Below are 16080 nucleotides of genomic sequence, written 5' to 3'. Positions count from 1 at the left end.
GTGGGATCTTCATGAGCCCAAGACTGCAGAGCCCTGCCTGCTGGGCCCTTGTCGGAAAGGGGCCACCACCTGACAATCAGGAGCGCCTGCTTGTGAGCGCCAGTGCCGGGGAGGGTCCCAAAGACCACGTGGCCCACCAGTCCCCTGAGTTACATCAGAACGGACACACACTGTCCGGCCTCTTCGAACTGTCTTTATTGAGTAGTGCTTTTGCTGATGAGACTCTGGCCACCACTGCAAGACAGTGTCTAAAACAGTGCCCTCAAGTCATCACTACCTGGACCGTCCTGATCGTGCCGAGGGGCGTCCGCAAGAATTTCCTTCAGACTCCAGGTCCAAGAATTACCCCTTCTTCCCAGCAGCTGCTCTGCGTTTGGCTTCTGGCTCGCATGCATCATGCAATCTGTTACTCCTTCCTCTCACCAGCTGCCTCTAAAACTGCTCCAAATCACAGCATAACTTCTGCAGTTCTTTGCCTGTAACTTCACCTGTTTTCATCTTTATTTTACAGTCCCCTGACACTCTTCTCTCTTTTTTTTAAACCTTCCTATATTCTTACTGCCTTTGTCAGCCATCCTATAAACTTTGAAAACAAAACAGGGACCCTTGAGAGGCCCTCAGAACTGTGGTGCCGCCTACAGGCACAGAGCTGAGAGGTGGTGGCGGCCAGATGCCTGCTGGAGTCTCTCGGGCTTTTCCTGGCAACACCCTAGGCACAGCACAGGTGGTGTCTGCAGTCTGGCCTCAGAGTCCTCCAAGGGGCAGGACTCCCTCTTCTCAGAGACCTGTCTCACCTCGTTCCATAAACACACGTTGAGCACACAGCAGGCCCTGGGCTGGGAGAAGGGGTGGAGACGAGGTCCTGGCCCCCATGGCGCTTACAGCCGGGTTCTGACCCAGATCCAGATTCCAGGCCCATGAGATTTTGAGCTGCCCCAGGCAGGGTCCCCTGTAGTCTAGGTCCTCTTCCAAGAGAAGACTGCCTGCAAGAGGCATCTCGTGCTGAGAGCACAGACCCAAAAAAAGGTCCTTAAGCCGGTCCCTGTGCAGAGCCACAGCTGGGGTTTTGCAGAGAGGGGGCGGGTGACAAGCCACACCCCTGCAACTGACCAGGAAAAAGAGCCCGAGAACTTTCCATCTAAAGTGTCAGGAGACTCACAGGGGAACCTGCTGACATTGAAGTCCCAGGACGGGACCCAGCCTCTGTGATATGAAGACATGGTCCCATATCCAGACGCGAGCCTGTACCTTTTGCCTTGAGTGGCAAGAGGCCCATCTGTCACAGCAGCTTGGAAATGCTGGTGGGGGGGGAGTTGGGGGTGTCAGCCACGTGGAAGAAACCTGCACGCGGCCCAAGGAACTACTCACACCCATGGGGACCTCCATCGTCTGGGGGACATGGGGCGTGTACACAGCGCCTGCCCAGGCTCCATGACTGGGCCGCATGTCCGGACCAAGAGGCCTTGGACGCCTTGGTCGCAGCCCAGGTACTGCAGAGCGTTCACCGCAATGTGTATGCCAACCTTTCACCTTTAAGGACATGGTCCTGCTTTTGACAGGGGAGGACGTGACACTTCGAGGCCTGGTGGGCTGTGCTATTTCCACAGGCGGCTCTATGTCACAACCAGTTCAGGCCTCCCTGCAGGGCACAGGCCCTCCCAAGAGCCTGGTTGTCGTGGGCTCCAGGGCACTGGTTTGTTAGCCTGGCAGTGTGGATATGTTTTCCACCCCTAGCAGGCCCTGGCCCAGGCTGCCTTTCAGGTGCCCCACTGTGTACCCACATCTAAAAACCAAGCAAATCCTACGTACTACGAAAAGTATCATCTCTATGCAGGTGACAGCACCCATCCCTTTGCCGACGGGTGGGGCAGGCTACCTACTTAGAATTTCTATTGCACTTTCACCCAACAGCTATCAGATCATGTTGGACTGTTGGCACAAAGACCCCAAAGAAAGGCCAAGATTTGTGGAACTTGTGGAAAAACTAGGCGACCTGCTGCAAGCCAATGTACAACAGGTAAGTTTATCTGGCACCGCAGAAGCCCCAAACCTTTTTTTTTTTTTTTTTTTCGTCTATTTGCCATTTCTTGGGCCTTTCCCATGGCATATGGAGGTTCCCAGGCTAGGGGTCAAATCGGAGCTGTAGCCACTGGCCTACGCCAGAGCCACAGCAACGCAGGATCTGAGCCACCACGTCTGCAACCTACACCACAGCCCACAGCAACGCCAAATCCTTAACCCACTAAGCAAGGCCAGGGATCGAACCCGCAACCTCATGGTTCCTAGTCGGATTCACTAACCACTGAGCCACGACAGGAACTCCAAGCCCCAAGCCTTTGAATGAAAGTCAAAGCGGTGTCTCATCTGTCTCTTGGTATTTTAGCAGCTGTTAGTAGCTGAGCTCACCAAAGATAAGAAACGTGCATGTGTTTGTGCAGAATTGTCTTTCCCCCAAAACCCAAGCTTATGGGAAGGACGCAGTTGAGCTGCGTGTGTGATGGGAGCTGTGTCCCCGTGTTTCAGGACGGCAAAGACTACATCCCCCTCAACGCCATTCTGACGAGCAACAGCGGCTTCACGTACTCCACTCCCGCCTTCTCCGAGGACTTCTTCAAGGAAGATATTTCTGCTCCCAAGTTTAACTCAGCAAGTTCGGATAATGTCAGGTGAGATCGTTGTCTCTCCAACTTCTTTTTATACATTTTCAAACTTGAAAAAAAAAAAGCCCACCTCCTAAACGCAACCAGAGCACGCGGCCTCCGCTGGTCTGCATCCTCGCGGGTGCTGAGACCTGTTCTTCTCTGGCTGAACCAGCCGCTGGACGGTGCGGGCCCCGCCCCACCTTCCCCCTCCGTCCGCCGGTATGCAGCTCGGAAGGACACGCCAAAACCATCACACCAAAGCCAGCGACAATCCTTTCCCCTTACCAAGTTTTCCAATTCCCATTATTTTCCTCAAACGTCTTCCCTATTTTTCTTAAAAAGCACGGTCCAGTCAAGAACACTGGGCTGCACTCTTTTGTTTCTTCAGTCTATCTTATTCTAGAAGAACTCCTCCCTTCCCCCCCACGCTCCTGACATTTTCTAGGACACCGTCGAAAAGTGAAACCAACTGGACTCTTCCTCTTACCTGACAAACAAACACATCTCTCACTGGTACAGAGGAAGTGGGAGAAGGGGTCGTGCAGAAAGATGTAGTAGCATCTAGGGCGGGGGTGGCACCTCCGTACCAGCAGTGACACGTGTGGCACACACTCGGTACCAGCTACACACGGGCACCGTGCCAGGCTCTGCTCAAGACAATCCTGTGAAGATGTCATTCCTGTCATACAAATGGGGACATTAAGTCTCCACGGAGGACAGGTGGCTCAAACGTGGCCAGGACTCTTTCCAGGACTCTCAGACTCACCCAGTGGGCCTTCGAGCATCTCTGTCTGCAGTAGATACAGCCCTGGGCCCCGACCTCAGTTCAGCCAACCTTGGCAGGTGACCCGGGAAGGCCAGGGAAGAGCCACAGCCGTCGGAAAAGATGACTGTGGCGGGCCTGGCCTCCTCCAGTGGCCCGCCCAGATTTGTGGTCATGGGTCACAGGTCAGAGACACTATGCACGCCTCACAGCCAGCCCAAGGGGCTGAAACAGGAGTCATCCATTTTTTCGAAGATGAGAAAACTGGCTTGGATTCAGCCCTGGGCCCAGTAGGGAGCTGGCCTGAGAGACCGCGTCCATCGGGAACAGAGGGTCTCAGGCCGGGGAAGGTAATGGCCTCCCCACACTGCCTCCAACGGATGCTAACTCAGGCTCGGCAGGGAAGCCACCCACACTCCCCTCCCCATCTGGGGCCACAGAGCTGGGTACGCAAGACGAGCCCTGGTGCCCGGTTATGCGGCCAAGCCGGCTGTGTGACCCTGACGGGCATGGCCTTCCAGAACAGCGGCTGTGCTGGACCAAGGCCATCACCTCCCAGGGCATCGTCTCCCCGCCTTGTAACGCGGGTGTTTGGACCAGGTGACAACTCCCGTCTGCTCTCGGCCCGACATCTTCTGGTTCCACAAGGGACCAGAAGCTTGACCACGACCGAGTCTCCCAAGGTTCCCTGAGGGTTTCACCCGAAACCTGCGATGTGGGCGAGCAGCCGTGGGAGGCAGTGGCGTCACTGTCCGGATCCCTGGGGGAACACAGCCTCCAAGAGGGTCGGTGACTCCTAGGATCGTAGGTCATCCTGGCTGAGGTGCGGTGCCCGTGGGCTCCGGCTCGTCACAGCAGATGCATTTTCCTGCCCTGATCACCTTTTCTGCTTCTTCTTTAGATACGTGAATGCTTTCAATCTCATCAGCCTGGAAAGAATCAAAACCTTTGAAGAACTTTCCCCAAACGCCACCACCTCCGTGCTCAACGTAAGTAACGGAAGCAGCCTACTCGGCACAGCCCTGCAGGAAGGACCCTGTGCCGCAGACACAAACCCAGGAGTCGGTGGCTCTCGGTCCGCAGGGGCCAGTCATCAGCAGTGTCCGAGATGATTGCAGGAGGTCCGAAAACAAGACTTAGAAATAATTCTGTCGTTTGACCTGGAATCCACTCCAGGGTCCAGGGGCTCAAGGTCTGAGGCCTAGCTGAGTCCCTTAGGAAACGCACTGTGTCGCTAAGCATCTCGGCCATCGTGAAGGGAGCTTGCTTTCCGAGTAACAGAGGGACTCCAAGTTGTGCAAGGGCTAGGCCTCTGATGTAGCGGGAGCCCTCTCCTAAGAGCAGCTGAGATCCTGAAGAATCTTCCAGGCCTCCCGCTCCCTCCCCCTAAGATGCCAAGACGAAAGGGCCACAAACCTACCCAGCCACACAGGGAGACACAAGCCACACAGTAATCTGTACAAACCAGAGGCCGCAAGCAGCTTGTCCCTCCAGAGATCTGGGCCATGGGGTTGAGAGAATGCCTCCATGGGGAGGCAGGGCTGGGCCAGAGGTGACCTAGAAATGCCGGATCTCAGGGCCACTCACCAGTCAGCACTGCATTGTCACAAGATCCCCAGGGGTCCATGTGCACATTATAATCTGAGAAGCCCTGGAAAACCCACTGCGGTGTGAGGGGGAGGACCGCAAACCACAAACGTGTGGCCTCGAGACACAGCCCAGGTACCCTTGAGAAGCACCGAAACCTTTCAGACACACCAGGTACAAGAGGAAACGATTATTTAAACGTTAAAAACATTACCAATAAGCTGGGGCATAAAAGGCGGAGTAGCTGGAAATTTTGCTCTGGGCTGAGTGCACTGGCTTTTAAGTCGAAGGAGACCAGACTGAGCAAATCACAGAAAGTTCTTTGAACCTGAACCCCCCCACCCCAATACACGGCTATCCACCGGGGCAGCCCCCTTGCTTAGGCTCCTTTACTGACAGCCAAGGACGTGAACAGAGCCAAGGAGGAGATTCAAAGGGTGGCGGGAGGCGTCTGCAGGAAACTCAGGGCAAAATACGAACCGATGAGGAATGAGAATTGCTGGAAACGATGACCGAGGAGGCCCAGAAACGCCACAGCCTCTTCAGGAAAAAAATTAAACAGTGTCTTTGCCATTACTCACAATCTTTGCATATTGTTGCCAAGTCACCTGCCCAATTAGCTTTAATATACTCATGCCACACTTTGCATAAAAGTTGACCAGGAAAAGCACTCACCTGCTAGCTGCCATTTTCTGTTTGGTTTTCGTGGACTTTCTTGACCTTCAGGCGCAGGGCCTCAGAGTCACTGGGAATAGGGATTTCTTGCCAGACAAAGCGTAGACTTGCCAATGTGGAGACAGTGCTTGTCTGCAGGGGCAGGGGCAGTGGAAGGTGACAGTGGCCTGGAGTGGCCTTAGGTGTCCGCCCAATCTCGACTGGCCTCTCTGGGTTAAGCACGAGGCGTAACCTTTCCCTCCCTTCCTGCCAGGACTACCAGATGGACAACGGCTCCCTGCTGGCCTGCCCCTTGCTGAAGCGCTTCACCTGGACGGAGAGCAAGCCCAAGGCCTCACTCAAGATTGAGTAAGGAAATGGTCTCTCTGTTTCTGTTTGTTTTGTTGTCTTTTTAGGGCCACACCCGAGGCATGTGGAAGTCCCCAGCCTAGGGGTCAAATTGGAGCTGTAGTCGTTAGCCTACGCCACAGCAACTCGGCTACACCGGATCGTTAACCCACTGAGCAAGGCCAGGAATCGAACCCGCGTCCTCATGGTTCCTCATCAGGTTCATTACCACTGAGCCACAATAGGAACTCCCATGTTTTTGTTTTTTTTAAATCTATGACTTTTCATTTATTTCTTTATTATTTGGCCACACCCAAATAAGTTCCCAGGTCACAGATTGAACCCACGCCCCAGCAGTGACCCCTGCCGCTACAGTGACAATGCCAGATTCTTAACTGGTGGCCACCAGGGAATTCCCGTGGTCAGGTCTCGGAGGGTGAGAAGGAAGATGGAGTGAGGGCCGCCCGCCCTCCCAAAGCGCAGTGTTCACCACAGAACGCGCTACCCCCCCCCCCCGCCCCTGGCACCCCCGCCCCGGAGGAGAGGAAAGAGGGCATAAAATCGGACATCCGCGCGCCAGGCTCTGGGAAGGAAGACTGGCGTTTAAGAGGAAACAGAAATTCCAGCCAAGACCGTGGTCCACACACACGAAGCACAGTCCCTCTGACGAAAGGAGCCAGCACACCCGACCGCGAGCAGTGAGGATCTCATCGGAGCGAGGAAGCCCGGCCGCAGCGTCCGCACAGGAAGGGTCCCCCTCCTGTCTCCAGTCCCCGGACCCCAGCCCTTCCAGACCAAGGCCTGTTCCCCGCTGGACCCCTGGCTCTCTTGCCTCCGCACGGTGGCCTTGGGCAGCACTGTCACAATCACGTGGCCTCTCCGCCCCGCTTCTCTCTGTGCTTGTCTCTGCCCCGCAACAGTGGACAGGGCAAGGCCCGGCCCACCAGGTGTGCCCTCCTCTCCTGGTTCACACGCCCGCCCTGTCCCACCCCCAGGCAGAACCCACTCCTCTCCCACCTGCATCAGGGCCTGCGGACTCCTACCCTAAAGGGCCAGATAGTACCCACCTGCTCAGCTCAGCCCTCAACAGGACCCGAGCCACAGGGGCAGCTGTGTTCCATTCACGCCTACAAACCCTGCCCAACACAGGAAGTGGCACCAGGAGCGCACGGTAACATGCTTAACATCATGAGTCCCTGGGGGAGCAAATCAAAACCCCACGACACACCTGGCACACCCGGTAGTACGGCTGGAAGCCGAGTCGGCGGAGACGAGGATGGGGGGAGGGGAGACCCTTAGAATTAGTGCAGCCGCTCAGGACAGTGGTCCAGCAGTTCCTTGCGGGGCTAAACGGGGTTACCCTGCGACCCAGCAATTCAACCACGTAGCTACACACCCCACAGAAACTCGTGAGCACGTGTCCATAGGTGCGTTATTCAAAATATCCGACAGTAAAACAAGTCAAATGTCTACCGATTGGGAACGGACAACAGATAAAATGCAGTATATCCATACAACAGCATACAATGTGTCAATAAAAACAGGAAGTACTGATTCGGGCAACAACATGGATGCACCGCGACTACATTAAGTCAAAAGAGCCGGTTGTGAAACACCATGCGGTGAACGACTCTGCTCACATGAGATGCCCAGAAGGGGCAGCCCTAGAAACAGACCCTCAGTGACTGTCCAGGGCTGGGGTGGGGGTGTGGGGAAGAGGGGTGTTCGGTATGCTGATGGAGCGGGGTTTAGGGGATGAAAAGGTTCTAAAATTGACCGGTGGTGGCTGCACCTGTGAATATACTAAGCACATACACAGCTGTAAAGAGGTGAAGGGCAGAGCATGCAGATTAAGCCAATAAAGCCATTGTTTCAAACAAACAGGTGGCCAGCGCACGGGCTGCAGTTTGCCCACCGTGATCTAAATCAAAGGGTGCCAATGGCGCCGCTGAGTGACACACCAGCCCAACTCATCAACCACAGGGGAATTCGAGGGCCAGGGACCTTTGCAGGCAAACGCCTCGTGCCTGCTTCCTCCCTGCGCGAGCACAACCGCATCCCGGAACCGGAACCGAAAACCTGGGAGCCTGAGATCAGAGTCTGCGGGGTGGGGGAGGGGTAGGAGCCCACGCGCTCCTGTCCTGCTTGGCAACACCTCGAGACCTTTGTGGAAAAGGACAACCATTCATTGCTTCCTCTACTCCGAGACTAAAATACAAGACCTGGACCAAAGCCCGCTGGTCCAGCGCCAACGCAACAACGCGGCGGTGCTGGGTTCTCACCCCAGCCCCGCTCTGGAAACGCAGACAAGACAAGCCTGCTCCCGCGTGTCCGCCTCGCCCGACGCGGCACAGCGAGCCCAGAAGCCGGCCCCGCCGCCCTTCGCCCTGGCCCGCCAGCCAGCACAAACTCCAGAGAACTGCACTCACGTTTCTGTAGGACGTTCCAGACGTTTCTTGAGTCTGCTGTAACAAGTTACGACAAACTCGCTGCCTCAAGACAAGAGAAGCGTATTCTGCCGCAGACCTGGAGGCCGGGAGTCCAAGGCCGAGGTGGGGATGGGGGCTGCCTCCCCCGGAGCCACAGGCAGGACCGGCCCTCGCGCCACCGTCCATCACCTCCTCCTGGTGTGGTCCTCAAGCCCCCTCGGCCTCTCTTACAAGAACCGGTGCGGCCCCTCAGCTTAGCCACAGCCCCCGCCGCACATACGGTGCTCCTCGCAGGTGCCGCGGGTTCCGCATCGTTATATTGGGGGGTGGAGACACCGTTCAGCCAATCACAGGAGACCCCAGAGTGGGCGGGCTGGACCCAGGCCCGGGCCTCGTTTTCGCCAGGAATTCTGGGTTCGCCGTAATTCATCCAGGCTCCGCCGGCCCGGGGGCCGCCTCTTTCTGCCTCGTGCAGTTCTGGAGACCCGAGCAACCCTGGCCAGAGGGCTCAGTAGCCACTAACTCCAGAACAGCTGTGAACAGTCCGCCCAGGAAGGAGTGGACTCTGGTGTTTGTTTCCGGGAAATCCATTTCACACACTGATTTGTTTTTCCCCCCTTTCCCTCTTTAGCCTGAGAGTAACCAGCAAGAGTAAGGAGTCGGGGCTCTGTGACCTCAACAGACCCACTTTCTGCCACTCCAGCTGTGGGCACCTCAGCACGGGCCAGCGGAGATTCACCTATGACCACTCGGAGCTGGAGAGGAAGATTTCGTGCTGCTCCCCTCCCCCCGACTACAACTCGGTGGTCCTGTACTCCAGCCCTCCCGTCTAAGCCGCCGCACAGCCCTTCCAGCACCACGTGTGTATCGATTCCCCCAGAAAACGAGCTTTGCCAATATTATTCACATATAAATGTACGCCTTCACCTTTGCCCAGGAGCCAGCTGCTTTTTTGTAGTTTTTAATAGTGCTTTTGTCTCTCTCGACTAACAAGAATGTAACCCCTGATAGAGGACGTGTGACACGCAGGAGCCCTGCCACTGACACCCCACTCCCACCCACCCCCCCGTGCAGGAGGGACCTCTCCTCGGCCCCAGGACGTCCCTCTCCTCCCCCTCCCCCACCCCCAGCCTGGGGGCGGCGCGAACCCAGGGGGCCCCCAAGGGTCCCGGCTCTTCCAGGAGGCCTGGTGCCAGAGGGGGAAGGAGAGAGGAGGACGAGGACAGGTGCTTGGGAAGGAGGCATGTGGGCTGCCGCGTGGGGACGCAGTGGGGCAAGGCCACCTGCGAGAAGCAGCCCGGGGCACACAGGACAGAGGGGTGAGGGAGGTAAGAGAGGCAGAGATGATCTGGGGAATTAAAAGTGTGAAACGTCAGCCCGGGGCCAGCTTTTGTCTCCTGCACTTGAGAGGGGCGCTCAGAGCCGGCCTGTCTGCCCACCCCTTCCGGGGGACACACTGGACCTGCAGGCCCTGGGCTCCCAGGAGGCCAGCCCGCCGGAGGCTGGTCTGTCGGGTTACCTTTGGGGCCTAACACCACCCCTTTTCCAAAATAATGTCAGAGTCTGTTTTGAGTTTTAACAGGTAGTCAAGACATCTCATTCGGTTTTTGAATTAACCTGTTTCGTACAGTTAGTTACCAAAGTGAACACCCCCTCTCTACACCAACCCAGCCAACCCCACCCCCCCCCGGATCGGCAGGGACGTGAAGGGCAGGACATCATGGGTTTTCCTTCTTAGTGGGGGCCCCACCGCCTCACTAGTTAGTCAGTCTCCTGGACAGAAGAGCATTAACCAATGTCTATTAAGCACTTTATGCTCCTTGAGAGAAAAGGTAGTATGTAATTTATGCAAGATATTGCTCGAATTGGGACTCAGGATACTTGTTGATGAGCTGTCAGTAGGAGAAAAGCCTCTTTCCATCTGCTTCGGGCCCCACCAGGGGCCTGAGGACAGTGGAAACAGGGAGACAGGGTACAAAAGGGTGCCTGCTTCTCAGGACTGGAGGCCCTGGTCGCCCCAGCGCTGTGCGATGCTGAGTGTGTAGGACGGGGTGCCTTCTGGAGCCGGTCGGCCTCACAGGCCACAAGGCTCACTGCTTCTGGTAGAGAAGAGGGTGCTTCCCTTACGCCTGGAACTTAACCCCAGAGCCTGAGACGGAAGCCATGGACAAGGCCATGCTCCCTTCCTGGTGTCGCAGGCTCATCTCAGGGCTCTTTGTGTGAAGAGGTGCGAGAGTGACATGGTCCCCAGGGGGCAGTGGGGGCTCCCGCGGGGGCTCTGCTGGAAGAGCCAAGAGCCAAGGCCAGACAAGGTCGGGTCAGGCCAGGGAGGGGAGGGTCTTGTTCCCCTCTTCACAGCGGCACCTGTGACCCGGGCCAGGGCAGGACTCAGGGAACCAGGAGGAGGTTACACAGGGAAGAGAGGAGAAGACCAGTCAATTCACTTGTTTTTGCAAAACAGTTAAGGATCCAGTAATTCAGGAAAGCAGAGACCTTAGCTCCACATATAACGTCTTGATTTCAGTAACCTAATGCTTAATCACTGAGAGACCTTCGTCATATGGTCTCTCCAAAAGAAAAAGAACCCGTGGAACTCAGCTTGGCTTCCTCGGGGACTCGGGTCTGTCCATCAGTCAGATCCTTAATGAAGGAAGCAAAATGGAAGCTGGGAGCAACGAGTGTGTCTAGTTGCAAGGGCTTGGCCTGGACCCGTTCGCTGAAACAGCACTGAAAATTAAACACGGATTCCCTGATGGTATCGTTAGAGCCGTCTGTTGTGTCTGACGGTTGGCACAGACAGTAAAGGAACAAGCACCCCCTTGCAGGACTTGTGGGATCGTGCACACATGGCAGTGGGGTGAACGGGCCCTGGCGCCACGGGCAGGCCTGGGGCTGCTTAGTCTAAGAGTGATGCTCAGACCCGTGGAACACGCGCGTCCAAATCCTGAAAATGTCAAAGAGGACCCAACACGCGGCGGCCCCTCTTACCTGATGAAAGAAGGCGTGCATCGTTGACTGACAGCGGTAGGAGCTATATGTATATTTGTGTGTGTGTGTTTTGTGCATAACTATTTAAGGAAACTGGAATTTTAAAGTTACGTTTATACAAACCAAGAATATATGCTGCAGATCTAAGACAGAATTTGATCCTACATCTCTAGTCACTATGAATGTATTTTGTATGCTATCTTCATATAATAAACTTAACTTCCAAATACCTCTCTTTATTTTCTGTTTTGCGTATAAATGACCAAAGGGGGTCTTGGTTTCCCCAGGGATGGGGCAGGTGTTCTGGGAGACGTCCTGCAGTACCAATTCCTTTTTTTTTTTTTTTGCTATTTCTTTGGGCCGCTTCTGCGACATATGGAGGTTCCCAGGCTAGGTGTCGAATCGGAGCTGTAGCCGCCGGCCTATGCCAGAGCCACAACAACGCGGGATCCGAGCCACGTCTGCAACCTACACCACAGCTCACGGCAACGCCGGATCCTTAACCCACTGAGCAAGGGCAGGGATCGAACCCGCAACCTCGTGGTTCCTAGTCAGATTCATTAACCACTGCGCCACGACGGGAACTCCTGCAGTACCAATTCCTAAACACGCTGCAAGACACAGAACATGAGTGCGGCTGGAGCCGGGCAGCTGTCAATCGAGCCCCTGCAGACAGTGACACAGAGTCACTAGGCCCCTGGCCCAGGACACTGGCCACTGGAGGGACTGTCACCAGGGAAACGTACAGACCGAGGGTGGCGTGCTGGCTGCAGGTAGAACTCCCCGCAATTAAAAAAGATCCAGGCTTTCCCAAATACAACATTTCAGCTAATTATTACCATAGTTACAGAATGCGTGGAGGTGTGTGTATCGGAGGGTGTCTGCAGGCAACCGTGCAAAATAATGAGGCAAACTGACCTCACGCCGGTTGGCCAAGCACGGACCCGGAAGAGCTGGCCCATAAAAGCCTTGTGAAACCTTCTTCGGGGCTCAGGCTCCGGGGAGCGATCTCCTCTGAGCCCGCCGGTGTAAGAAACGCGAGTTCTCCAAAAAAACAATTAGGCAAAAGCCTACAACACAAGAGCTTCCCTGAAAAAAGGGCACTGGGAAAGGAGTCTTCAACTTTGCTTTGTGGGTTACAGGCTCGAGAGAGAAACAATTCAGATACTCACTAGCAGAATAAGGGACCAACCCATTGTCCTGGCAAGTGGCCGTACCACCACCTTCCTAATAGCATCATGAGCAGGCTCGACTGAAGGAACAATTTCAGGGAAAACAAGCCCTCCTTTGGGACAAGGCAAAAAAAGGAATAGATGACTAATAGCAATAAATCTGTGGTCAGCTGAAGAAGGCAACAAGCATGTCATCTTCTAGAATCCGAAATCCTTTAAAAAGATCATTTTTTTTTTAACACAAAAGTCAAATGATATGAAGAATACTCAAGGAAGTGGTGTCACGTCATAGGTCAGAAATTTTCAGCGTTCCCGTTGTGGTGCACTGGAAAGGAATCTAACTAGAGGACGCGGGTTCGATCCCTGGCTTCACTCAGTGAGTTAAGGATCTGGCGTTGCCGTGAGCTGTGGTGTAGGTTGCAGAGGCAACTCGGATCTGGTGCTGCTGTGGCTGTGGTGTAGGCCAGCGGCTACAGCTTGGATTTGACTCCTAGCCTGGGAACTTCCATATGCAGCAGTTACGGCCCTAAAAAGCAAAAAAAAAAAAAAAATAATAAAAACAGCTTAAAAATTTTTTTCCTCATGACCTTAGAAACTTAGTACATTTGGGAATTGATTTTTTTCTTTCAGCACAAGGATGGTCCAGTAAGGTTTATTGGGCTCCTCAGTGTTAAACCTCTTTCCAGACTTTTTGGGTTTCACAGGCCAGGAAATATTTCAAAATACCCTAGGTCCCAGCCTTCTGTAGCCAAATTGGAGCTACAGCTGCCAGCCTCACCACCGCCACAGCAGCTCAGGATCCAAGCTGCATCTTCAACCTACACCACAGTTCATGGCAATGCCAGGTCCTTAACCCATTGAGTGGGGCCAGGGATTGAACTGCAACCTCATGGTTACTAGTCGGATTCATTTCCGCTGAGCCATTGCGGGAACTCCCCAGCCTTCTATTTTTTTTTTTTTTTTTTTTTTTAACTAAAGACACTTAAGAGAAAAAAAATGAAACAAACAAACCATCAAACCAACTAGAAGCCACTTTTATTTCTTGGTGTGGGTGTGGCACATGAGTGTGTTGAGATAATTCATGGAGCTGTACACTTACTTGTAAACGAGTGTGTGCGTGCTATTCTTTAATCGAAGATCATTTAAAGGAAAAAACCTGATGTACGACAATCTTCATAGAAGAAAAATCCATTCTAAAGAGTGTGAAAAGGGAGTTCCCGTCATGGCACAGCGGAAATGAATCTGACTAGGAACCGAGAAGTTGCAGGTTTGATCCTTGGCCTGGCTCAGTGGGTTAAGGATCTGGCGTTGCCATGAGCTGTGGTGTATGTAGGTCACAGACCTGGCTGGGATCTGCGTTGCTGTGGCTGTGGTGTAGGCCAGCAGCTGTAGGTCTGATTTGACCCCTAGCCTAGGAACCTCCATATGCCACAGGTGTGGCCCTAAAAAAAGCAAAAAAAAAAAAAAAATTGTAAATTGAAAAAAAAATAATAAGAGTAAAAAGGCTTTGGCGTTCCCTGGTGGCTTATCAGGTTAAGGATTTGGTGCTGTCACTGCTGTGACACAGGTTTGATCCCTGGCCTGGAAATTTTCACATGCTGCGAGTTGCCACCCCCAAAAATAAAAAGGGTGAGGGCTCAGTCTGACTGAAACATCATCAACTGCATTTTATGTGCCAGCAACTATTCCAAGTGTTTTCGGGGAAGAAACTCATTAAATTTTCAAAGCAATCCAATGTGATAGGTCCTGTTATGTGTTATGGATGGAAGGGTGGAATCAAGAATTGAGGGAATCAAGAGAACTGCAAAATCCCACCATCCCATCTGCTCACCCATTGGCATCGGTACCCACACCCTCTGCTCTCCCTTTCCAACGACCGACTCAAAAACACACCCTGGTGAACTCCAGCCCCCTTCCCCCCACCACCCCGGTCTACTCAAGGTCACGGCCCACAATGCACCCCTGCCCTCCCCCTTGTCCATTTTCTGCTCTTCCACTAGATCCTCAGAACATGCTGTTACCTCTCCCATCTTGCAAAATAAAACCCCTCTGCCCCTTCTCTCCCTTCCAGCTACCATGCCACTTCTCTTCATGGCCAATTCCCTGAAAGCTGCTTCTGCTTCCTCGATCCTCCCACACCAGCCGAGCCTTCACTCCTGCTCACTCAAAGCACGTAACGAGCCCATCCCTGGCCGCCACATTGCTAAACTCAACGGCTGTTTCCAGCCTGTCTGTTTTGATGTATTGACACCCTGACCCTTCTTCCTGGAATCGTTGTCTTTGATTCCAGGACATCAGATTTCCCTTCCCGGCTCACTGGTCATCTCTGCCTGTTGCTGGTTTTCTCTTTTCTCTGACCTTTGAACGGTGTTCTAGTCACCCCAGGGCTCTGCCCTAGGACCCCTTCTCAGTCTATACTGTCTTCAGTATCTCAACCAATCTCAAGGCTTGAAATGACATCTCTATGATAATGCCTTGCAAATTACACGTGTAGACCCCATCTCTCCCCTAACCTCCCAAGTCCCAGTGAGTGCTAAACTGTTTGGTCCTGATGCTATCTATGGCAGACCGTATTTTCCCCCAAAATAGCTGCCACAGTATCTCCCATCCCACACGACCTTTGGAAATGTGTCCTTGACACTTGCCCATCAAATTCCTCTCCCCCAGAATCAGAGCTGGCCTTGTGACTCACTTGTCCTCGGTGGAATGTGGCAGAAGGGACACTGCATGATTCCAAGGCCAGGTCAGAAAAGGTCATGCAGCCACCATCCAAGTCTCCAGGTCACTCAGTCTCCAACAGTTCCCACCGGAGACCCAGTCACACAGCTTGGAGAACCTAAGCCTCACGGAGTGACCACGTGCAGGGGCTTCCACCTACAGTCCCCAGGGGAGCCCAGCCTTCCTGCCCTTCAGTTCAGGTGTGACATCTGACGATGCCAGCTCCCAGCCACTGGCGTTTTCCCTGCTGAGGCCCAATAACGGATAGAGCCATCCCGGCTGTGCCCGGTCCAAATTCCTGACCCACAGAATCCCCGAGGATAAACTGATGGCTGTTCTAGGCCATGAAGTCTTAAGAGTCGCTTGCTACAAAAGAATAAATAACCAGAACACATGTGCTAAACATCTCTAACAGGCCCCAGACCAGATTCCCAGTTGTCTGCCCTCACTTCCCTGTCCTCCCAGAGCCACCCCCCTCCCCGCCCCCAAAACCATCTTTCAATTCGGTGGCACCCTCCATCCTTCCAGCAGTGGGCCAAAATCCTAAGTCATCTGGATTCCTCTCTTCTCTTTTTTTTTTTTTTTTTTTTGTTGTTGTTGTCTTTTTGCCATTTCTTGGGCCGCTCCCTCGGCACATGGAGGTTCCCAGGCTAGGGGTTGAATCGGAGCTGTAGCCGCTGGCCTACGCCAGAGCCACAACTCGGGATCCAAGCCGCGTCTGCAACCTACACCACAGCTCACGGCAACGCCAGATCCTTAACCCACTGAGCAAGGGCAGG

The 16080-nt window shown here is 54.0% G+C and overlaps 1 protein-coding gene across 3 annotated transcripts in view; it reads left to right on the top strand.

The window, feature by feature from the left end:
- Positions 1-11640, top strand: part of FLT1 (fms related tyrosine kinase 1) — a 176398-nt gene extending 164758 nt beyond the window's left edge. For all 3 annotated transcript variants that reach the window (XM_021065525.1, XM_021065524.1, XM_001925740.7), the window contains exons 26-30: positions 1912-2017; positions 2524-2666; positions 4307-4394; positions 5921-6015; positions 9055-11640. In XM_021065525.1, coding sequence (XP_020921184.1) covers positions 1912-2017; positions 2524-2666; positions 4307-4394; positions 5921-6015; positions 9055-9256 — 634 coding nt within the window. In that variant the 3' untranslated portion in view covers positions 9257-11640. The remainder of the gene's footprint in view (positions 1-1911; positions 2018-2523; positions 2667-4306; positions 4395-5920; positions 6016-9054) is intronic.

The sequence above is a fragment of the Sus scrofa genome, chromosome 11, assembly GCF_000003025.6.
Source record: "Sus scrofa isolate TJ Tabasco breed Duroc chromosome 11, Sscrofa11.1, whole genome shotgun sequence".
In the NCBI taxonomy this organism is placed as follows: Eukaryota; Metazoa; Chordata; class Mammalia; order Artiodactyla; family Suidae; genus Sus; species Sus scrofa.
This window is presented reverse-complemented; position numbering and strand designations above follow the sequence as displayed.